General features: G+C 41.5%; 1 protein-coding gene and 1 long non-coding RNA gene across 4 annotated transcripts; one reads left to right on the top strand and one right to left on the bottom strand.

The window, feature by feature from the left end:
* Positions 1 to 434: 434 nt before the first annotated feature.
* LOC106534396 (glutamine synthetase) lies at positions 435 to 4,498 on the bottom strand. 2 transcript variants are annotated; one of them, XM_014031028.1, is made up of 7 exons: positions 4,370 to 4,498; positions 2,616 to 2,803; positions 2,353 to 2,514; positions 1,957 to 2,103; positions 1,755 to 1,882; positions 1,465 to 1,664; positions 435 to 1,391 (listed from the first exon to the last, which is right to left on the bottom strand). In XM_014031028.1, exons 2-7 carry the CDS (start codon positions 2,779 to 2,781, stop codon positions 1,079 to 1,081), a joined length of 1,116 nt encoding a protein of 371 aa, XP_013886482.1. In that variant the 5' UTR covers positions 2,782 to 2,803; positions 4,370 to 4,498; the 3' UTR covers positions 435 to 1,078. The 2 variants fall into 2 exon arrangements, with proteins under 2 accessions (XP_013886482.1, XP_013886489.1); XM_014031035.1 differs by lacking the exon at positions 4,370 to 4,498 and adding an exon at positions 3,398 to 3,504.
* Positions 4,499 to 6,879: 2,381 nt separating this feature from the next.
* LOC106532734 (uncharacterized) lies at positions 6,880 to 20,246 on the top strand. Of its 2 annotated transcripts, none has more exons than XR_001312135.1 (5): positions 6,880 to 6,935; positions 7,055 to 7,141; positions 7,965 to 8,113; positions 16,574 to 16,751; positions 20,168 to 20,246. It is a non-coding gene; the product is annotated as an uncharacterized LOC106532734 (long non-coding RNA). The 2 variants fall into 2 exon arrangements; XR_001312136.1 differs by lacking the exon at positions 20,168 to 20,246 and adding an exon at positions 17,141 to 17,236.
* The last annotated feature ends 3,274 nt before the right edge of the window (positions 20,247 to 23,520 follow it).

Genomic DNA, 23,520 nt, shown 5'->3' with positions numbered 1-23,520 from the left:
GAGCTTTTGGCACAAAAACTATGACAAGCTGACAAACAGCATGCTTGCCAAAAGCAAACGTTTAAACTTTACTGGTTACCTTTTGGGTGCAGTTCACTTCACTACTCTGTTTACAGTTTACCATAAAAATCCTGCTGCACCAGCTGTTTCAACAGCTTTTGCAAACTGAAGCCGGTTCTCCACAATCTGGAGACCAGCCTGCACTTCTGATGCCAACCAGAAACCATTGTTTTTCCCCTTTATACAATTACAGTGGGGGAGAAAATAAAATAAAATAAAAAAAATCAGTGCATGAATGATTCAGTCTACAACGATCTGGCTCAGACACCTTTAAGAGACCCATTTGCCAGAAGCTAAAGTTGTAGCATATTAGCTTAAACAAAAAGGTGTCTCCTGATGAGTTTAACTGTGAAATTCAAGAGTCAAGACACGTGTTGTGATAAAAATAAATGTTTTAAGTGTATCAATAAAAAACACCAGGTTCAGTAAACAATGTTTTACCAAATCAGGTGACATTACAATATCGTCGTTAACAAAAAAGGATAAAACTCCTCGAGGAAATCTACAAATGGCAACAACTTATGTCTGGGACATCTATAAGTGCACCGTACAAGTTGACTTAATGTGTCAGAATTTGAAGACATCATTTACCAAAAAAATAATAAAATTCATAAAATGAAAACATTAGTAACATTGAAGACCGGACATCTGAGAGTCAACACTAATACATGAACTAATCACATTTATTACTTTACACATGGTCGTCCAGCCCTACTCTGCAGTGTCCTTGTGCTTTAGTTTTATTTTAGTCACAAACAGACAAGAGGGAATGACATGACTCAGGGTTATAAAAACAGTATTATAAAAGTCAATCCTTGCTAAAGACACAAGGAAAGATGTACCCTGACGTTACCAGCTCAAAACCTCCAGGAACCTCGTTACCGTGTCACGTTTAAGTTGACCAGCCAACTTTAAACCATTAGTTAAAATTCTTAGTGGGAGAGGGGAGAAAAATACAATACAGTGCTAAAATCAGGAGGGAAGTAGAGTCAGTCCATGAGTTTGGGGGGGATGGGGTTTAGTAATCGGTTGGTTCGTCACCCTCCTCGTTCAGCAGACAGGTGCGGATCAGGGCCTCGGTCACGCCGTACGGGTCGCAGTTGGCCGACGGACGGCGGTCTTCAAAGTAGCCTCGTTTCTCCTGGCCGACATTACGAGGGATGCGGATGCTGGCGCCTCGGTTGGCCACGCCTGCGGAGAACTCGTGGATGTTCGACGTCTCGTGGCGCCCGGTCAGACGGCGAGCGTTGTCGAGACCCCCTTTAGGATCGTAGGCACGTATGTGGTAGTCGTGTCTCTTCGAAAGCTTCTCGATGGAGTCTTCGATGGCTCTGAAAGCAGAAGGAACAGAGTTAGAGACGTGAAACTAGGCCAACACCATACGCTTCAGAGCCGCCGGCTCACTTTAATCCGCCGTCTTCTCTCATCTCCTTCGTGCTGAAGTTTGTGTGGCAGCCGGCACCGTTCCAGTTTCCTGGGATGGGCTTGGGGTCAAAGGAGGCGACAACGCCGAAATCTTCACAGACACGATGAAGGATGAAGCGGGCTACCCACAAATGATCACCCATGTCGATTCCCTCACAAGGTCCAACCTGAAACTCCCACTGAAAGTACACAAAATAAAAAGTTTAATATCATATAACAGGTTATAAATACCAAGTTTAACACCTGAATAAAGTCTGGTTTCTCATTACCTGAGCAGGCATCACTTCTGCATTTGTTCCGCAAATGTTGACCCCAGCATACAGACACGCCCTGTAATGAGCCTCGACAATGTCTCTGCCGTACGCTTTGTCAGCGCCAACACCGCAGTAATACGGACCTGCAAAGTTGCAGTGTGTTAAACTACTATGCATGAAGGGTAACACTAAAAAAAAAAAAAAATCATTTCCTCACCTTGTGGTCCTGGGAAACCATTGGATGGCCAGCCAAATGGGTGTCCGTCTGTGCCCAGAATGGTGTACTCCTGCTCCATGCCAAACCAGGGGTGCTGGTCCGCCACCATCTGCATCATCTTGTGACATGTGATCCGAAGGTTGGTTTCTGCAGGGGAAGAATGCGTTTGACGTCATTTCAGTCAAGTCCAACAGTGACTTAGTGTGGGTTAAAATGTGACCTGCATAACTTTGCGCAATTTTACAGCCAAGAGTTTAAAGAAATGAGTTACTCTGTTAAATGAATTAAAGAACGTTGAAACAACGCTTCGCCGTCTTGATTTCCACACAATGAAACCTTATTGTATTCATCACATTACGGTAAAACGTTCCGCTAGCGAACAGCTGTTTTGTTTACCGGCAGGTTTGCGGTTGTACTTCAGGACTTCACACAAGACCAGCTTGTTGGGGTCTTTGCGGAACGGGTCACGGAACATGGCAGAAGGGACCAGATACATGTCGCTGTTGGAGCCCTCTGCCTGGTAGGTACTGGAGCCATCGAAGTTCCACTCGGGGAGCTCTGCAACAAGAGAACGATTTTTAAATTTTAAAAAAAAAAAAAAATCACAGGAGGAAGAGCTCGCAGAACCCCCGCCAAAGTATCAGAACACCCCCACTTACCTTCAATGCTTTTGGGTTCAGAATCCAGAGTCCTTGTTTTGCACCGGAGCCCCTCTCCCGTTCCATCTATCCAAATGTACATGGCCTGGACTTTATCTCCCTGAGGGAGCTCCATGTACTGCTGCTTGACAGCTTTACTCAGGCTGGCACTGGCAGACGTGGCCATCTTAGCTGCTACTATAACACACCTGAAAATGAGAGAAGGTATGAGACCGCAGTGGACCACATGTTGCGTAATGAGGGTCTGTAGGAGGAGGAGGAGGGGGTGGGAGCCAACTCCACACACACAAAAAAACAGCACCACTGTTTTCCAGAAGGGGGAGGGGATGAAAACTTGAGGATGTAAAAGAAAAGAAAACCACATTTCCAGTTTTCTCCTTTAATAACCTCCCCTCTCAACAAAATGAATTTTAATCGTGCGTCAAATGATAAAATTTAACCCTGGAGACAGACATCTGACAGAAGGATGACGCATTACAGATAAGAAAGTGTCAATCTACACCAAGTTGTTGCAATCACCATGATTACAGATGACTGCAAGACATTACATCATCCTCTTCCTGGTTATAAGTTACCAAATACTACAACTACCGGACATGAAAATAGTAACATTAAAGATCAAAGTAAGAATATTAATAAAAGGCTGTTTCTACAAACAAAAGAGAACAAGTTACGTTGAAATTCACTGCATTAGTGAAGGAGAAGTCAGGTTGAAAGAGTTCAAGCTGACCGCGTTAAACATGAACACAAAGCAGAGGTTTAAAAAAAAGACAAAAAGTTACCTGGAGATACAAGAAAATTGAAATAAAAACTAAAGGACTGGACGGTCCAAGGTCTGGTCGGATGCTGACTCGCTAGTACCTCTCTCATTCTCCGGTACCAGCGGCTCGCAGCGAGCCCAATTTATAAGAGCCTGAACGAGGGACGTCGCGCCGCTCTGATTGGTCGGAGGGAGGAGAGACGCTGGGAGCTGATTGGACAGAAAACAGACCGGGCAGCACCTGAGCCGCCGGCACAGACGTTTAACTCATAATAATTTACTTATTCTGAAGGTTTTTTTTTACTCGAACTGAAGCCAGAAACAAAGAACCGAGTCTGAAACGGAACAAACGTGGTCCAGTGATGGACTCGGAACCGTGTGGGACAAAATGTACCATAATTTCCTGTCCTGGTGAGTCCGAGGCGCCACCGTGTGGTCGACATCAGAACTGCACCTACTTCCTATAAGAGCATTTGGTACGGATTTTTGCTGTGAAGACATTGAATTAATATTTTAAAACTATGAAAAAAAATCATGTTTTATATTGAAAGCCAGCAGGCTAACATAATGTGAGCTTATATTTTACATTTTAGGTTTTCACACTCCCAACACTTTGTAGTTTGGAGCTACTGCTAGCTGCTAAGATAGCTCAAAGATTTATTAATATATAGGCTTGAGTAACAAGCATTTACTTTTCAYTTAAATGTACAAATATGGCAGGAAAAATTCTGCTTAATTAGCCTAAGCTATCTGCTTCCATCATCATCAGCCAAGTAAATGACTTTTTATAAGTCGCTCACTTTTTTTTTTGATATGATATTCTACCTTTGCAAAAGGAAAAACAAATTTAATTAGACAAGCAAATTTATAAACCAATAGAACAGTAAATGAATTAACCTATAAGTAAAATGCTCTAAAAATGTCCCAGCCTGGGAAACAAATTATGTAATACACATCAGTTTACAAACATATCCCTTTGATTTAAGATACTTACTTATTTCAGGAGTTACAACTTAAAAATGTTTGATTTTCAGATTACAAAAACAGAAATAAAGTTGAGGTGTGGGTGACTTCACAGGTGAACGGGTTCCTGTGCTGGTCCTGGTCTGAGCTGGTCTGTCAGGACAGGTTCTGGTTCACAGCAGGCCTTCTTATTAGAGTGGAAATAAGCACAGGTGTGTTAATGAGGGCTGCAGCCCTCTTCTGCCTGCTACATGGCTGTTTGCATCCTTTTCTTTAAAACTCGCTTTAACACTTTAAAACTAACAGGGGCATAAAATGAACAGAAAWAGACACTAATTAATTTTCATTTAAAACTAGCCCTATGTTGTCCACACATAATAGTTTCATACTGGGACAAGTATTATTAGTTAATATAAAGGATCATTTTCCATAACAAAACTTTTGGCAACCAATCATGTTCTTTAAACCATTAAAGCCTTTGAATTTTAAAGTTGCTCACGTATATGACGTTTACTGAGTACACTAATCTCAGAACTTACTGTTTAATTTATTTATTTAGTCGTCAGGAGGACTCTGAAGGTGCATGTTTTGGACTGTGAGAGGAAACCACTAACACAGTCCACTGAGCTTTTATTTTGGCGGTGCGTCCCTGAACTCTGAAGAGCCTGTTGCACTTCCGGTGTTTCGTTTCTGTCCGTCATTTTCCAAAGCAGGTCTTGCTAAAGTTTAATGTGACGCTAATTGTCAGAGTTGCCTGTCGTGTAGCTCCACTCGTACACGTTTGGAGTTTCTCCTCATTATCTGGAGCTCAAGGTTTAACTCGGACCTTCGGCTGCCGGACTTCACGGCTTCATGGCTGCAGGATTGCTTCCTGTTTACCTGTGACGTAACTGAGGCGAAGCAGGAAGTAAAATCCGGACTGGAGTCCAACAGCACTGGATTGAACTCATACTTTCTTTAATGCAGCTTATGATGTTCAAGATTCAAGTAGTTTAATTGTCAATGCTTCATATGTGCAAAACATACAGAGAATTGAAATTGCGTTACTTTCTGATGTTATGTTGTTTGCAGTGTTATATTTAGGAGCTTAATGATGGACATTAGAAGAATGTCCTGATGCATCTCAGTAATCCAGGTAAAAAATCAAAAAGAAAAAAAAATTGTGTAGGAGCCTTGATGTCCTTTTCAGGGGCGCCACCGAGCCATTGGTTCAGATATGTTGACGACACCTGGGTTAAAATKAAAGCCCAGGAAGTCCAACATTTCACTGATCACATCAACTCTGTGGATGAATATATTAATTTCACACGAGAGGATGTAAAAAATGGCAGGTTGGCGTTCCTGGATTGCGATGTCTCGGTTTCGGATGGAGGACGGTTGGAAACTGGCGTGTATCGTAAGCCCACCCACACAGACCAATATTTGCGTTTTGACTCCCACCACCCACTGGAACACAAGTTAGGWGTGATCAGGACTCTGTACCACAGAGCAGACAGTGTCCCTACAAACCCAGGAGCCAGGCAGAAAGAGAAATCACACACACGACAGGCCCTGGAGCAGTGTGGTTATCCTGACTGGGCTTTCCTGAAAGCAGACAGGAAACACAGACAGGATTCCATGCAACCTTCAGGTGAAAATGAAGACCCTAAACCCAGACCCAAACCAGTGGTTATTCCGTATGTTGCGGGTGTTTCGGAGAAACTGACGTTTATTTTCTAAACATGATGTCCCAGTGGCTTTCAAACCCCAAAACACATTACGGCAAAGGCTGGTTCACCCCAAAGATCCGGTGCCCCGGCACAAACAGAGCAATGTTGTATATGCKGTTAAGTGCCAGGAGGACTGCGACCAGTTATACATCGGGGAAACAAAGCAGCCACTGTTCAAAAGAATGTCCCAACACAGATGAGCTACATCTAATGGCCAGAACGCTGCAGTTTTCACTCATTTACAGGCCAGTGGTCACTCTTTCAGAGATGAGGATGTTCTCGTTCTTGATAGAGAGGAACGTTGGTTTGAGAGAGGAGTAAAATAAGCCATTTTTGTGAAGAAAGACCATTTATCATTAAACAGAGGTGGAGGCCTCCGTTTTCAGTTGTCCCCCTCCTACAGCGCTGCCATTGGCAGTATCACTCCACCCCCTGTTAACAATAAGTGTTAATTAGGTGTCAACGATAGCCATGTGATGTGAGTATCAGTCACATGGAGGCAGGGCTTAAAAGCCTGAATTTTGCCTGAAACTCTCAGACTGAAGAAGTCTCTTGGAGAGACGAAACGTTTCATTAAAGAAGAACCCGTCCAGAGGATATACAATTTTTTTTTCTTTTTGACATTAGAAGAACCTCGTGACAATGGGCACAGAAATCTCACCCTTCTACAAAAAACCATAGATAATCTCTAATTAACCCTTCTGTTTTCACAAATTACACAGTTTAGTATCATGACACTTCATTTTACCATCCCCACAAGTCGTTTGTCCTATTTCTATGTAATGTGTTGAATGATGATTTATTTTTTTATCTAACATTAAATATTGCTTGACATTAGTTTGCAGATTTGACCTGCCTTTCTGGGTGGAGTTTCCATGTTCTCTCCAGGTACTTTGATTTTCTCCCACAGACCAAAAACAGTAATTAACCTAATTTATATAACTCTAAAGTGTGAATGAGAGTGTAACTGTTTGTTTTTGTTCACGTGTCCCTATGTTGGACATGAGGCCTGTCCAGTGTGACCTTCACCTCTCGCACAGTGACTGCTGGTGATAGACACCCAAGACGCCCTGTGACAAGGAAACGAACAGCAGGTAAAGATAATAAATGGGTGGATGATCAGTCTCACATGAACCATTACAGCTTTAGTGGGGGATGAATAAAGTATCCAGAGACCTGTGTTTATGTTTTGGATCTGCAGGAAAGCTTGAGGTCAGCTGTGAGAGTTAATGCTGATGTCAATTAAAAGCCCTCATAATACCTAAAAGGTTTCCTCTGGTTTTAATTCAGATTTCCTAAGTTTCCACATGGGATCGTGTCGCAGTTTAACTCCGTTCTCATCAGAGGCAGAGTTTTTCCCGCAACAGGCCTTTAACTCGAACATGCTTCCTGTCAGCGAGCAGCGTCCCTTCGGCAGCGTTGTGTCCCGGATTCAAAGAGACAAGTTGAATACATCGTTTTGCTCTCTTCTACACAAAATTAAATTACCTTCTTTCCAGTACATCATGTTAACAGCTGCTTTAAACGGTTTCTAGATAAAGAACAGCTTCAAGATGTTTTTGGAATCAGAAAAGTTGCTGAAAGCTTTCCCAAAGAATTCTACAAAATTTTGATAATAAGTGGGAAGACCATATCCTAATACTGAGAGCATATATCAAGTATTATGCACAACCTTTTTTTAAAATATTAATTAATGAACCAAATAAATGTTAAATGTTTTCAACAGGGAAGCACATGTGAAGAAAGAGTTGTTTCACTGATATTCAAGTGAAGGCAATTATCTGATTTTATCAACAATTTTCCAAATCTTTAATCAAATTATCTCACTGTTTATAAAAAAAATGACACGTTTGGTGTTTTCGATCAGGACCAGCTCCTTTCATAAACCAGGTCTCAAGTTCACCGTTGTGTTCTCAGAGAAAACACGTGGAGGCGGCGCGGTTTACTCAGTGCCAAACTTCCCCGAGGGCGCGGTGCAAGCTGCTTCACCAGTCTGCTGGGAGTTTTCTGTCATCTGATACCTGGTGTTTAAGGAGGGAGGAGGACCCCAAACTGGAGGAACACACGTGAGAGAAATCTTTGGGAAACAACAATGTGTCAAAAGTTCATCAGGTTCTTACCACCTGTGTTGTTGAACCATGTCTGTGTCTATAAGTTCACGATCAGTCAAACTGCTGGACGGGTTACTGGGTTTAGAGGGAGGAGCAAGATGTTGGAAACATCCTTTTTTTGTCACATTTCTTTAAGTAAATCTGTTGCAAAGATCTAGATCTGTGCAAAAGTCTTGAATCATCCCTAATTTAAAAAAAATGTTGGCTTCACAGAGTTTCTCCTGATCACTATTCTTCAGGGTTTGTCTGAATGTTTTTCAGAGTTTTTCTTTAGACTTTGTTGGCTTCTTTTTCTCTCAGCCCATTAAACCCCTTTAAGGATCATCCGGGCAGATAAAAAAAAGTCTCTTCAGCTGAACGGACAAGCCGGTGTTGTGAAAAAGTTAGCAAAAAAAGGCACATTTTAAAGTGAAGTTTCTTTTCCAGCAGCCTGTCACAGAGACAGTTTGTTCTAATTTTATTAAATGAATCTATAAAAAAGAAATACCAAAGGAAAAACTGTTTGACAGACAGAAAAAAAAACCCACTTTAGCAGCAACAATTCCCAAAGAGCTGAGAACCAGTCGAAACTCTCAAGTCCTGAGGGTTTTTCATTTTTGCAGGATTTTTTTTCCTTTTTTTAAGGTTACTTTCAAACACTCTTATCTGCTTCAGATAGTTTGTTATAGACTTTCCTCTTTTAACCCTCGGCACACGAATGAAGTCATGATTAAATCATAGATATGGACAGTTAATGAGTGAAAACGCAATGATTAAAAAAACAACTTTGATGGATCATATATGTTAAAAATCCTTACTTTAATGAACAAAAAAGTGAACGTGACCTTGATTAAAAGTTTCCTATACATGTTTCTGCATCAACTTTATCTTATATAATAAAACTGTAACACCACACTCTTATAGTGCAGATCTGGTGAGATAATTTTCTCCAATCAAAGACTGCAGATCCCAAAGTTTTAGTGAATGTGATAAACTCTGTTTCATGTTTCCAGCAGAGGGCAGCAGCTACTTGTGTAAGAAAAAAAGCATTTTGCTTTCTGATCATTTTAACAGCATCCTGTCAGACAAACAAGCTGTTCTGTTAGAAAAGCGAGGCTTTTAAASCAAGAACACGAGTTTCATTTATCTCTAGTTTAGAGCATGGGTGTCCAGTCMCACCGTCCTGCATGTTTTCCTTGTTTCTCTGCTTCAACACCTAAATCAGTGATTGAATTACCTCTTCAAGTTCTGCAGAAGCCGATTAATCACACGTTTATTCAAATCAGGCGTTGGAGCAGAGAAACCTCTAAAATAAAACCTGGTATAGTGGCCTTCGAAGACCAGGACCGGATGCCTCAGKATAAGATTTGATTCAGGTCTGAAGCTGACTCCTTCCACCTTWACCCCTCGGCCTCTTTACCGTTAGGCTCTGCAATCCCTCGGCCATCATCTATCATCACGCCCTCTAGACCACAAGACAACACTCAACTTTAAAAATTAATAAGGCTGACAACAGATTTGTCAGAATCTCAATGCCCAGCAGGTCCGCTGAGCCTCGTCCAGTCCAGCTGTAAATCAGGCCAGGAGCGTGTTGGAAGCTCCATCCAGGTCTCCTCATACGGAGCATCATTAGGGGAAGAATCTGCAATAACACTTATTGGCTGCGCAGCATGCAAAAACAATCAGCCGCTGAAATGATGCCAGATTCTAGTCTGATTTCTCTCTGCGGTTCTGGTTCTGGTGAAGGCAGAGTGGCGCCCGGCATCATGGGTTATATTTAATCCAGCCTCGCTGTTCTTTGGGATAATAACTTTTTTGCTCCATTCCTCGACTTGTCTGTCATCTTGACATGGCAATATCTCCCAACTCCACTGTTTCATAGTCAGTTTCATTTATTTCCAAATACCATTTCACACCCTGCTGGCTTTAACTAGGTATTATACAGCGAGTGGGGAGTGCGCCGCAGATTGAATCGTGACAGAGACAACAACGTTTCTGGTGAAAAATAAGGGAATATTGTGAGTGGGAGACTTTATGAAGTAAAGAATTTTTTTGTTCAATTTAATTTTTCTCTTATTTTTTTTATCTTCAGGTGCTCTTAAAGATATATTGGAAATCTGGAGCTTTCCTTTTTGTTCTTTTGAATGATCAAGTAGTCGAATATTCTCCAGTTTCATTAGAGATTATAAACAATTCAGTTGTTTTTTCTCATAGCTACTTCATTTTGAGTGAGTTTTAACTTAATCTTTTATATCACTTGCAGAAAAAGTGGCATTGTGGAATAACCGTGTGCATTTTAACCTGAGCTTAACCACAAAAATACAACACCAGTATCTAAATCTATAAGACTGAACAATCTAAAACAGCAAACCATATGCAAAATTACACCCAAGCTTATAGAAATTTACCGTTTATTATAATTTTAATGACTCAACATGTAGATTTGATTATTTTTAGTGCAAGGGTCAAGGTTTAGCTTTCTGCTAGTTATTAATTGTCGCTAAAATTTTTCTTTCTCTTAGTTTATTTCATTAAATCTCAACTTTTTTCTTTCCCAACCTCTCAGTTTTACCCAACCCTTGTATCCAAGTCACTTGTCAGTGTGCATTGCCAATGCAATGCACACTATTGTGATTCGTTTCCCATCCAAGTCATCTCAGCTTTGGCATGCTTCTCCTCCTGCATACTTTGTCCTAGAGCTGCCATTGTAATTTATATCTGTAAAGCCCCTGTGCCAAATGATGGCTATGCCTTTTGGTGCCTGTAAAACTTATAGTTTTTGAAATATTAATGTTTAATAAATTATAATGGCAGTCAATGGAGCCTTGTATTGGTCCAATACTGCCCCCTGCTGCATCTACACAATATGGTACTGCACCATAGTTTCATAATATTTTAAATCAGTAGTTCAGTGATTACAATATTAATATGATTGTATTTTGATGTTTTACTATAATATTGTCTTAAAACTGCCCTATTGTTGTAATATTATGCAGTTTAGTGTCAATAATTTTATTGGCAATGTGGCCTCTTTCTGCACACATACAATCCAACCCCTGGCACAACCTTCTGCCACAACTCCATTGGTCTAATGGTCTATGTCATGGACTTTCATGTGGGAGATCAGGGATCAAAACCTGGCTAATGCAACTTTAAGAAAAAATCTCTTCAAACTTCATATTGTAACTCAATTACCTTAATTCTAAACACCTGCTGACGTGACAGGCACAAGCTGRTAKAGAAAACACATTTGAACTTGGTCAAAGTTCATTCTGCAAGTCCAATGCTGCAGGCAAAGCCATGCTGCAATGACATGCTACGTGGCAATGCGCACTTGTTATTACATCGTAAAAACCCATGTCTAGTTGTCTGTTTGTTTTCTCAGTTTCTGTATTGATAATATTTCGAGGAATTTGTGTTTTGACAATCCCATATTAACACTTAAAACTTTCTCTAGGGTAATGATTAAACAAACATTCTTCAAACTAACACAGATTTGTGTGCAGTCCTTTAAAATAAAAAGAAAAAATGTTTTTTTTTTTTGTGGATACTTTAAAGATGATGCCAGCTGTATGTCAAAAACAAGCACAACTACAAGGGACACAAAGAGGATGAAGCATGAAAGAAATTTAAATAAAAAAAAACAATGGAGTTATTGCTCCGATATATTATTGAAGCTGAACCTAAGTGCAGAGTCGTGTTCAGACTTTCAGCTATTTCTCTTCACAAATGTAGAAGACGAAGACGCTTGTGCAGAGAAAACATTATGTTAAACATTTCTTCAGTCATTTCTCTTTTAAAAAAGCATGCTTATTTATCAAATTATTTTTAAAACCACCTTAATATTTTACCACATATTTATCAGGTAGGGCTGAATTTAAAGGTTCTTCGATAACACTATGTTTAGATCATGTATTATCTTAACCTGACTGTCCCTGCTTTTTCTGTTAGCACACCTGCTTTTATTTAGTAATCATCCCTTCCAGTAAACATGCCTTTGTCAGGTTCATGTGCCCTGCTGGTTTGTCTGTGTTTGGTTCTGTCATGCTTTTGAACATCTTGATTTGAGTCGTGAAAGTCTTGCTTCATTGAGAGTTTGTCTCCTACCTGCCTGCTTTCGGGTCTTGCTAAAACCACTCAGCCCGAGTCGAGACGATCAGCCTGACATTCTGTGCCTATGTGGTGTAGATTAAAACATACTGAACTAAAACAGCCAAACGTTTTACGTCTTGCATGTTTTATCAAGTGAAATCTCTGTTTTTCCCCCCCCCATCAGTTAAATTAAGAGGCTGGGGCATTTCTGTCATTTATTCCCTCTTCTCCAGTAAATGCCCTCTTGACGCCCACAGGAGCCTTCATCCGGATGGATCACCCACGGATGTGTGTGCTGTGTTGCCCGTCGGTGGTCCCTGCCCGTGGCACGGCGGGTGAGCGTGCTGTAGTCCCTGCTGCCACCGCCGTTGACATATCAGAGCTGTTTATTAAGAGGATGACAACTCTATCAAGCCCCATAAGCGGGCCCTCGTGCACAGGAGTTCTTTTGTTACTTTCCGGGAAGGTGTCATCAATCTTGCTGCCATGCTACTCTCTTGAGCTGTTGATGGCAAACACGATTCCTCCCTTTCTGCCTGGCCTCTCCCGCCTCGCAGTCTGGATCCAGGCGTGGCGAGGAGGGGATCGTGGAAGATAGGAGGACTTTCCCCGAGAGTGCCTTTTCTTGACAGGCGACAGAGCGGACTGTTTGGACACCAGGGGTGGATATATGGGACCGTGTAATGAAAAGACGCTGACAGGACCTGCTTGCTCTGTAATGAAGGTCCTCTTGAGCTGTGAATGGATACACACACATCTTTCACGCTTTTGTCTTCCTGCCTTTCCCACAGACTCAATCTCATCCATTTTAACCAAAAAAAAAAAAAGAAGATGGTGTAGGAGAAACATCCCAGACAACAAGTCGTGGTGTTAAACATTTACATGCAAAGACATGGTGTGAATTTTTAAWGAAACAGCGACTAAGTTGTTTTACACCCACAACTTGCAGCTAAACCCTGCTCCTGCATCAGCCAGGGAAGGTGCAGCCGATTTTCCTTTTCACCTTCTTTCTGTCTGTCAGTGTTATTCAAGACTCGGCGTAGCTCACAGAGATGGACTATGATGTATGTACTCCACTTCGGCATCGACTGAGGTCACAGACTCCATAAATGTCTCAGACAAGTCTGATATTTTAATCTCTTTTTAGTTGGGAGGATGTTGGACCTTCGCCCAATCAATACGCAGGCCAACAGCCTTGCCAAGACATCTCATGGTAACTTTTCATTGTTCTGTCTGGGAGCTGAAATGTCAGCCCGAATAGTGCCGCTCAAACCGAAGCTGAAACACGTCTGTCTGCAGTCAAAAACATCTTTCTTTTATGACCCAGAAGCGTCTGACAATAATGAACATAGAAAATGCCAAAGATGCCTGAGGATGAGCGGCAGACTGACACCTGAAATTTCCTTTTCTTTTTTTTTCTCCTTCCCCTCACAAATCAAATCCAACCTGTTTAATTCATCAGTCAACAATAGCCTCGAATGGCAGAGCGGGAGGGTGGGGCTGGAGGGGTGGGGGGTGTTGGTGCTGCTCCCCTTTGTGAGCAGCCAAAAATATCAAGACACTCACATTAACATTGCTAATTTGTTTGCCAGTGGTTTCCAAGGCTCTGAATAATTGGCTGCGAGATATTGTTTGTTCAGGTGTTCCACATAATTGAATTCTGTATTGAAAAAAAGAAAAAAAATACTGCGTCTGAATGTCGGCAGAACGCTGAAAAGAAACGTGCACTTTGTGGCGCGTTTTCTTTTGAAGGCGGGAGCGATTGGCGCACATTAATTCTCGCCGCACATTAACTTTCTGGCTAAACGTGCACAATACGCCGCACAGTTTGAATTCTAAAACAACTCGTGTTCAACCGGTTTCCAATTAAGCGTCCCGTTTGTTGGAGCTCCCTTTTGTGGCTCCCTTTTTCCGAGACGACGTGCTTCTCTTCTTTTTTATTTTTTTTCCCCCGTTGCACATGCTGACCTTTTGAAACTCACAGATTGAATTCATGCATCCATTATTCGGACCAAAACGCTGCTTTTGTCAGCAATCCTCCGTGAGCTCTGCACTGATAAGCATGTTAATGTGTGTTGCTGCACAGCCACAGGCCCATCTGCACATGTGGAAGTGATATCCAGCTGGACACGTGTTGACAGAGCCGGATGATGTATTTGATCATAGTTAGTGGTGGGGAGGGTCGGGTTTGGCTGCACGATGCTGACCTAACGCCTTGACTCCATCCGTCACCTTGTCCTCCCCTTGACTCCTCGCCCCCTGATCCCCCTTTCCCGCCCCAGAAGACCCAAGAAAAACAATCCTAGCTCTGGAGAACTTCCCGGTGCTCAAACCCTGTCTGGGCAGAAATAAATTAGGTTGGAAATCAGTGCTGGATTTTGCTCTTCGACCACATATTGACCACAGATTTCAAACCAAAAAGCTGCAGAATCGTTCTTTAAAAACACACACACACATCCGTAAAAATATTGAATCTGAAACTGCTTCAGCAGCAGAAGTTTAATTAAACTAGAAACTGTGTCAAAATCTTCTTGACATTTTTTTAGGTTATCAAAAAGTATCAGCTGACAGAACCAATCAGTTCAAGTCTGATTGCCCAAAAATAGAAGTTCTGATTAAAGAACAACTTATCAATCCGAGGTCAAAAGAGGAACTTGCTTTCAAATGTGCCTAGTCTTCACAGGTCATACTGAGAACTACAGCAGGGAGAAAAAAAACGTAAAAAAAGTCTTTCAGAGCTCAAGTCAAACTAATTTAAAACACAATGCAGTAAACTGTTTTTCAGACGTCACTCCTCATAAAGTCTCCCTTTACCAGGCTCAGTGAAAATAAACTCATTTCTGCTTTATTTTATTTATTTATTTATTGTTGTTCAATGTATTAGATCAGTCAGTACAGTTCACATGAAAGAATGCATATCGCCCACCACCTTTTCATGTCTGACTTTAAACTTTAAACTAACCTCTTCTTGTTGAGAAATTACAAAATTGTAGCTGTTTTGGTCCAACCCGTATCCAGAGTCTTCAGATCTCAAGTTGTGTTGAGGATGACTCTCAGCTACTACCATGTCCAATTTTAGCTCAGTCTGTAAATTTTACAGATTAGAGCCATTTTTTGTGTGTTAGCCAAGGTTGATTAACTGTGGTGGCCATCTTGAATTGGGTTTCAACAGTAGATGCAATCCAAAATAATACATTTTAGGAGTTTTGTTAAAAAAACTGTTGTTTTGCGTTTGGCAATATTACAATACAACAACGATTTTTTTTTATTATAAGATTTGCCATGTTTGTATATTTAGCTGAGTTTTGCTTTAAAAAAAATTAAAAAGCTAATTTCTTGTGAACAAAGAGACCYGAACTTGGTTTGCTTTAACCACATGTTCGTTTGATTTCAGTCCACATTCAYCCAGATGTCACAAAATAAATTACCAGTTAAAAAAGCATTAAAGGAAACATATCGTGCAAAATCCTTTTTTAGCTGTTAAATGCATTTTGTTGTAAACTTGGAGTCTATGGGGTGATGTCTTTATATTCTGTTAAGGGTTTCCTCTATTTTCTATGAAGTTGTCTGATATTGGGTCACAGTTTTTGCRACAAACCTTCTAAATAAGATCTGGACTAACCAACTACAATTTTACCRTCTTCAGTCTCCTCTCTGGGTCAGACTCTGGCTCCAACATGYAAAGGCTGGATGGACAAGTCTTTCGTTGTTGACATATTTTGATTAACTTGTAAATAAAAYATTTCTGTGCTGCTRGATAAATGTTACTGGATGTTTGGATTTAAAGAGACAGCCTCAAAACRAGTTGMTTTGAGAGAGACCAGAAAAGAAGTGAAAGAGRTGCTGTTAAAGTYAAAATAAGGAGGAATTCAGACCAAAGTATTGCASTTCCACTTTATGTAAACCCAAAATGAATGATCTAAATATGGAAAAACATGGATTTAAAAGCACGATATGTCTACTTTAATTTTCATCATAATCAGTTGTCTGTTTGTTTGGAGCAGGGATGGGCTACATCCATGCATATAAGGATTCAAMTTGTCTTTTTGGGAGGTAGATTATCTGTTCACATATTTCAAAGCAAACCTWTGTGTTTAGTTTGCTTAGAAGTGCTGTTTGCCAGGATTTTAAAACAATGAAGCCACTTCAACATGTTGCAYAAAGCTAAATATGAGAAGTCTGTTGAAGTCGTAAGTACATAAACAAGAGTGACTTTGTACCTGATTCACAACCACACAGGAGTCTGCACTCAAGGCATAAATGCTGACTAATATAAACCAAGTATCAGAAGTGTTTGGCCCTCAGTGTTAGTCTGACACTGTGCGTGTTTCTTGCTGTTGCCAGAACTCTACATGACCTGAATGTGGAGGGCAGAAAAAGCCTCGGTCAACCCATTCTTGTGTCCTTCCTGCTGTTCCTGAAGAGTTGCCGTGGCGTTTTCTTCTCCCGCTGGAGGCGGGGGGCTGCTGTCAGTGGGCACCGTTGCCATGGAGGGTGTGCTTCAACTGCAACAATGTTTAAGGTGGGTGGTACATGTCAGGGAGACGTCCACATGAAAGCCCAAACTGAAGTCTTYGCAGCAGARTTGTTAYAAGATGAATGCTACTCACTTGACTTTTCAGTGGTTTTTTAACGTCGTTTTATTATGTTAACCTGATCTGACGACTAAAACACCCTCTTCAGCTGCTGYATCTGGTCCCTTCAGTGTAATCAGAGCTCCTCTCATGCTTCTGCTTACCGAGCCCATGCGTTGTTTGTGAGTGTGCGCAAGTGTGTGTTTGAATCTCCGGTCTGATAATCAGTGACAGAGACGTTAGAAGAGTGTGACAGAGTTCTATTTGCCGTGCCTGACATCTTCATCCCATCACTTCTCCTCGTCTTTTTAATTCCTCTTCCCGCAAACTTACCCAGGATCTGGCATCTGCGGCGTTTCCAGGCGGATACACCGCAGTGGACTGGGAGTTCTGCAGAATTCAGAAAGGGGCCACGGCAGCTCAAGCAGGTGGAGACAAGTAAGAGCTGTTTACATGGAAGGGAGAAAGACAGAGAAAAAAAATGAGTTCCCTTTCAGAGCAGTGTACTTGGAAGTGTTTAGCAGACGTGCTGTCAGATTCAGAGGTTAGAGGGGATGATTGTATCGACAGGCTTTATTTGCTGGTTAGAAGTGAAAAAGAGTCAGAAAGCAAGAAAGTGCTTCTGATGCAGGAACACGCTATAAATCATCACAAGCAGTTCCTGCTGGGTGAAAAATGAAAGCAGGAAACACTTGTGAATATGTGGCCATTTTCTYTCTTTTTTTTTAGATCCACTCAAATATTTTTGCTTCATTAGACAAACATGTCCGATGTAATTTGGCCCACATGGCTTTGAAGGGAATTTGCACGTGGAGTCGTCGGCAAACGCTGAAACCTCGACTCTAATAAACTGTAAATACGCTGATTATGATTTATAGCGTTTTTCTAACCTGATAACTTGATGTTTGAGAAACACATCAAAGAAAARACTTCAATTAAGCTAATTGTTGTTTGCAAGTATGTCAAGTTTTGTAACTCGCTAACTTGAATTTATAGCGTTCAGATTAGCGACTGACAGAAACATCTAAACACCGTTTTGTGTATTTAAATCTGTACAAACTATTTTGGAACACATGTTTGGGTTTTTCCATCTTCACCACACTCATTTGCACTTTCGCAGTTTATGCACTAAATTACAAACTCTGTTTTGTGTGAAGATGGGAGACAAATCAATCAACAAATGCTGCTACAAAACACATTAGCACGTGTGTGTCTGAAATAAAATTTCTTTTACTTTTAATATGACACATTTCTTCCAAGTTTTTAAAGTGAGCATTCATGGTTCATTAGTTTCAAAATATGATAAGAATAAAAAAACCTTCTTCTGTCCGTGCTGGTCGTTGGAGTGATAATAAACATCCATCCATCTCTTCTAAACTTAGCACAAAAAGTAAGAAAATTTGTTTTTGATAGGATATTTATTTGTTGTAGCAATGCTTCTTGGCAATAATACTGCGTTCCATTTACATCGTATTCTGGGAACTGGTAAATGGTATTGACGTCATTTCCCAACAGACCATATGAAACTCCATTCCAGTTAGCCGACAGGAGATTGTATTGTTGCCGCTAACCTAGCTACAACACTGATACAATATAAACAATGACAAAAAGAGAGCTCTACTATGTATGTCACGCAAATAAACATTGATTTTAATAAGTATAGTATTGCATAGAAAACACACTACTTGTGTGAGTGATTAAATATGCACAAAAATATTTAGAAAGATAATTAACAGTAAGAGTTAACTTTCTAAAGCTGCGAGTAGCCGCCATCTTGAAATCAAAACTGGGGGTAGTTTCATTTCTTCCTCTATACAAGTGGAATATTACCACTGGAGAGGGCATTCCAGTTAAAATCTACCAATGGGAACAGGGAAATTACCACTTCCCAGGACTACTAGAACGCAGCATAAATCTTATATCGTCAGAGAGCCTGTTAATTTCCCTTTTAAATGGTGCCACATTTGTAAGGAACATGCATTTGTGGGATGAGCAGTAGAGCTGAATATGTGGGTAGCGCACATGAAAAAATTTGCCAAATCTTCACTGCCAAACCARCCATTCTCACTTCTAAGTCATCACATATTGACGCTTGGTCAGGTTCCCTCTGTGTCTGGTTTCGATGCATCGGGTTCCCCCCTTGCTTCAGTTATTGACAACCCTACCCCTAACCCTAAGCATAATTTCAAAAAGTGTAGAAAATGCACAAAAACTAAAATTACCTTTATTCGCTGTAGACATCATGTCCCTGGCCCTAGTACCTAAAATTAACCATAAACCCTGATCCCTAATATTAACCACGGACCCCAACTCAAAGACCCCTATATTTTGCGTCCCAACACATCGAAACTGGACGCCGAGAGAACCCGAAAATGTCTGGTGTATCAATAACTGACGTGATGGTATTACCAGATTCGTCAAAATAATATGGAACCTGACCAAGTGTCAATATGTGACGAGTTGGGAGTGAGAATGTGTTAGCCAAACAGCTTTTTGTCCCCCATCGCGGAGGCGGGGACATAGAAATGCTCTCCGTCCGTCCATGACGGGGGACATAAATGGTTGGCGTCAAGTTCTATCTTTGCCGTTGTTATTGACACTTGTTTTGAGCTTCTGGTACACCCAGATGCTGCTAATCAGGTACTTAATATAAGATTTATTGCCAAGAAGCATTGTTACAACAAAGAAGTAATCTACTAGACATGAATTTCCTTATACAGTATGTGCAAAGTAATACCGACCTGTGTAACATTCATAGGCTTTGTGCTTCTTATAATCCATGGGAAAAGGCTTTATTCCCTCCTCTTTTTTTTTGCTCAGTTTCTGTCATTCATTGCAGAAACCAGAAACCAGGTTTTCTCATCACTTTTGTAGCTGAAGTTGAAACAAATGAGATTTAGAATTTCTTCCGTGCTTTTGGACTGTACGATACAAAGCCCTTTTTTTTATACACAAGAGTAAGAAAAGAAAACTCATCTCAACACATGAACAGATTTACAGTGTTTGGAGATATTTACTGTAATATTTGGTTCTTTGTTGGATTTCAGGTGAGCTCAAAGAACAACGTGTGTCAAACACAATGATAAACTGTCAAATGATAATGAGCTCGTTCTTTTCAAACCCACCGGTGGATAGAAATGGGTAAATGTGTCGAACGCATTTCAGTGCTGCAGAATTGTTTCTTCAGAGACTTATTGGTGGCGCTCTACATATATATAACCCCGTCCACTGAATGGAGGCTTTACAGTGTTTGTGATGCAAAGTGAGAACATTTAGTGTTTTCAGTTGGCAGCGACCCATGATTCCTGACTTCTTCTTGTCTTTGTCACCACTGACGCCGTACTCTGTTTTCTCTCATCTCCAGGGCGACCGGTGCTGAACGCTATTGTGCCGATGTTTATCCACAGCTAAGGTGTCGCCTGTGTGTTTAACGGACCCCCCCCCCCCACCGGTTCACATCAGAGTCCGCCCCCGATCCCAGCAGAGCAGAGCAGAGCTGGACCCCGCCTGCCTGGGTGTCAGCGATTGGAGGCAGAGCGTGGATGAGATCCAGCTGATAATGGCCGCTTTGTTCCGTCGCTGGATGTGTTGAAGCTGCAGCTCCTGTGGACCAGGAGACGCCTGGTCAAACAGACTCACACAAAGGCTCTGGAAATGGCTGGACGTGGCCCATTCTCCTCAGTCTGCCGCACTGCCAACATTCGCCACCTTCCACGGCCTCCGTGAATTACTGCCCGCACTACCTTTCACACATATAAAAGCACTCCTTCACTCAGTGGGAACACTGACATTTGCTTTTACTCAAATACAAAGGATTTTTTTTAATGTAAAGTGTGTTTTTTTTAATGAATACTCAGAGGTCACGTACACGGTTGAACCAGTATGGGGGCATTCTTTATTCAGCTGTAAAAACCACACAGGCGTTACAGGATCCAGAACTTAAGCTCAAATTTCCACAAGTTCTGATTTGTAAGTGCTGGATTTGTGCTTGTAGGATATTATTTTCCACTTTTTGACTGACAAATTAGGCACAAAAGAGCCGTAATATCCTCACAACCAGGAGGGAAACGTGGGCAAATTATCCTCCTCTGCTGCACTTTTACCACTTCCAGAAACATGGCCGCACATAGAACAGCCAACGGTTTGTACCTTCGAGGAGAAAACTGTAAATTTAGCAACTAATAACAATAGCACATCGAAGGAACGCCAAGAAATAATCTCTTAAGCAAATTCAACACCGATCCTCATCTAACGGAGACTGTTTTTAACCTCCTTAGCATAAACCCCCTGGAGGAAATGGCGGATATGATTAGGAATTCGTTAGCAGGCTTCTATTTTCATGCTGATGACACACTTTCTTCTCCTGGGCTCCAAGTGTTACTGAATCTTTACTTTCTCTCTGTTTTTTTTTTCTTTTTTTTTGCGTGTGTCTAACTAGATCATTTGTACATGCAAGCGCAAAGTTCACTAGCTGCCAGCAGCGAGGACTGATATCAGTAAGAGAGGGAACTCCCCCGTCGACTGTAATCCCATCACACATGCCGCCAAGCCGTTCACAAGCATCCGCACGTCCCTCTTTCTTCAGACGAACTTTTCCTGCAGATTCCCCCGGTGCGGCTGGTTCATCTTGAGTCCTCACCGGTTTGGCCCGCAGCTGTGCCAAATGCCTCAACGGCTGACAAAGAGGACGCACAAAAACCAAGCAAAGGATGCCACACAGTTCTGTTGAAACTGCCTTGTGGGATTTATTTATTTTTTTTGTCCGCCCTATCATGTTTGGAGCAGATTACGGTGTGTCCACACATTCCCGCTCCCCAGGGTGGCTCCGCTGGGCTTCAGGTATTGTGACCAGGCAGGCGGGCTGGTGGCCCCGGGCCCTGGGCGCTCCTGGCAGAGGAGAGGACAGCGGCTGCATTTGTTTGCCGCTAAAAGGGATTACAGGTCCTGACGGCCATGATTAATCACCCAGAGGCAGACATCTGAATGCAGCCAGGGAAAGGTTCAACTTTTTATTCATCCCGCACACAATCTATTCACGCCAGCTGTTGGCACCGCTCCCCCCCCTTCATCTCCCGGCTCTTTCTTCTCAGTGACCATTGCCTTCCACCGTCTTTCTCTCCCCTCGTTTATGGCTCACACAATTATCTGGGGACGCAGTTGCTGTAATTGTGGGGGTGCCTGGACAACGCTCGGCTCTCTATTTTTATTGGAGATGGGTTTCTTTCTTCTTTGTGGGAGAACAGTTAATTGACTTTGTTAATGCTTTTGGGGATCAGTGATTTCTCAACAACAAATGACCTTTATGGAGCTCGGCGGCGCATATTGTTTATCGTGTGTGTGTGTGTGTGCTCAAACAAGTGCGAGCATGTGTGTGTGCGAGCGTGTGTATTTGCCGTGACCTTTTCCTGTGTCAGGTGTGTTTGTGCACAGGAAGAGAGATATTTCCCCTCAAAGCTCCTTTTTTTTGTTGTTGTTKTTGTTTCCAAAACACTTCAAATTCATAAACATTTCCTCGCCGCCGCCGTTTGCTGACGTGCTGCTGAAATCCCGTGTTTTTTGGAATAAATTTCCCATCTCGCCATATCTACTCACATGAGCAGGCCTTCTCATTAAGACTCAGCAGGTTATATGATGGTATTGCGAGAATCCCTGGAGCAAAATGAACAGGGACAGCTACACTGCTTAATGCAAGGTAGCCTAGCAACAGATAGCGGGGATGGCGGTGGAAACATACCCTCATATTTATGTTTACATGAGAGAATGATTTGTCTGTCAGGCTGATGGATCCTAATGTTCCCCTCTCTCCGGGGCTTTTCTTGTGCGGCACGCAGGCCTGACACTTACCCTGAAGGACATGCACCACCTTCTCCAACACGCATGAATACTTAATACTGTTAGACTGCATTTATGCAAAGAATGGAAATGGCACTGGGATAGTGGGAAGGAGTGGAAGGAGGAGGGGGGGCTAAAATGCATCAAAACATGACACGGTGTGCATCGCAAAGCATTGTCGAGAGCGACGGCAGACATAGGAAAAGACAGAGCGGCGCGTTCACTTCAAAAACTGTCCATCTTACCAAGTTTTATAATCTTATATCCAGCCAAAAAAGTATTTTTTGATCTTGTTTTGAGACTGATTTACTAAATAAGAACTGATTGTGTCAGAATAATAATCTTGTTTTCAGAATGTGTAAGATTATTTGTCTTGTTAACCTGAAAATTTGACTCAAACTAGATACCGCATAGCGGTAACTTACAGCTTTTTTCCACTAGTGCCATTTAGTGCAGTGTCGTATGGTCAGTGTCGGAACGAGTCAGTTCAGGTGCTTTTCCATTGACGTTCCAGTCCGGTTCCAGTGGGTGTATTTTGGGCGGTTGATGGTTTTTAGTTTGTTTTTTTTTTGAAAAAAGTTAATGAGCAATATGAGAGATGGAAACACATTTCAGTCAATCTCTTTATTTAGACACAATTATGGTCCATAAAAAAAAACAGACAAAACAAGAACAATAAAAAAGAAGAAAAATAAAAAAATATATATAATGAAATAATCAATCACTGACATATAAACTAAAATTTGATGAATAACTTTTGAAGTTTTACAAATTTGCAAAAATTTTGAATTAAAATTGGCTGGAATCAGGACTAATGTCATTGCTACAATTGAAAAAATGGCTCCTTGAGTTGTTCTTGTAAAGGCAGCTTAGACAGAACCAGTG

The sequence above is a fragment of the Austrofundulus limnaeus genome, unplaced genomic scaffold (assembly GCF_001266775.1).
Source record: "Austrofundulus limnaeus strain Quisiro unplaced genomic scaffold, Austrofundulus_limnaeus-1.0 Scaffold6, whole genome shotgun sequence".
NCBI classification, from domain to species: domain Eukaryota; kingdom Metazoa; phylum Chordata; class Actinopteri; order Cyprinodontiformes; family Rivulidae; genus Austrofundulus; species Austrofundulus limnaeus.
Note: the sequence above shows the minus strand (reverse complement) of the source record. Positions and strands in the feature narration are given on the sequence as shown.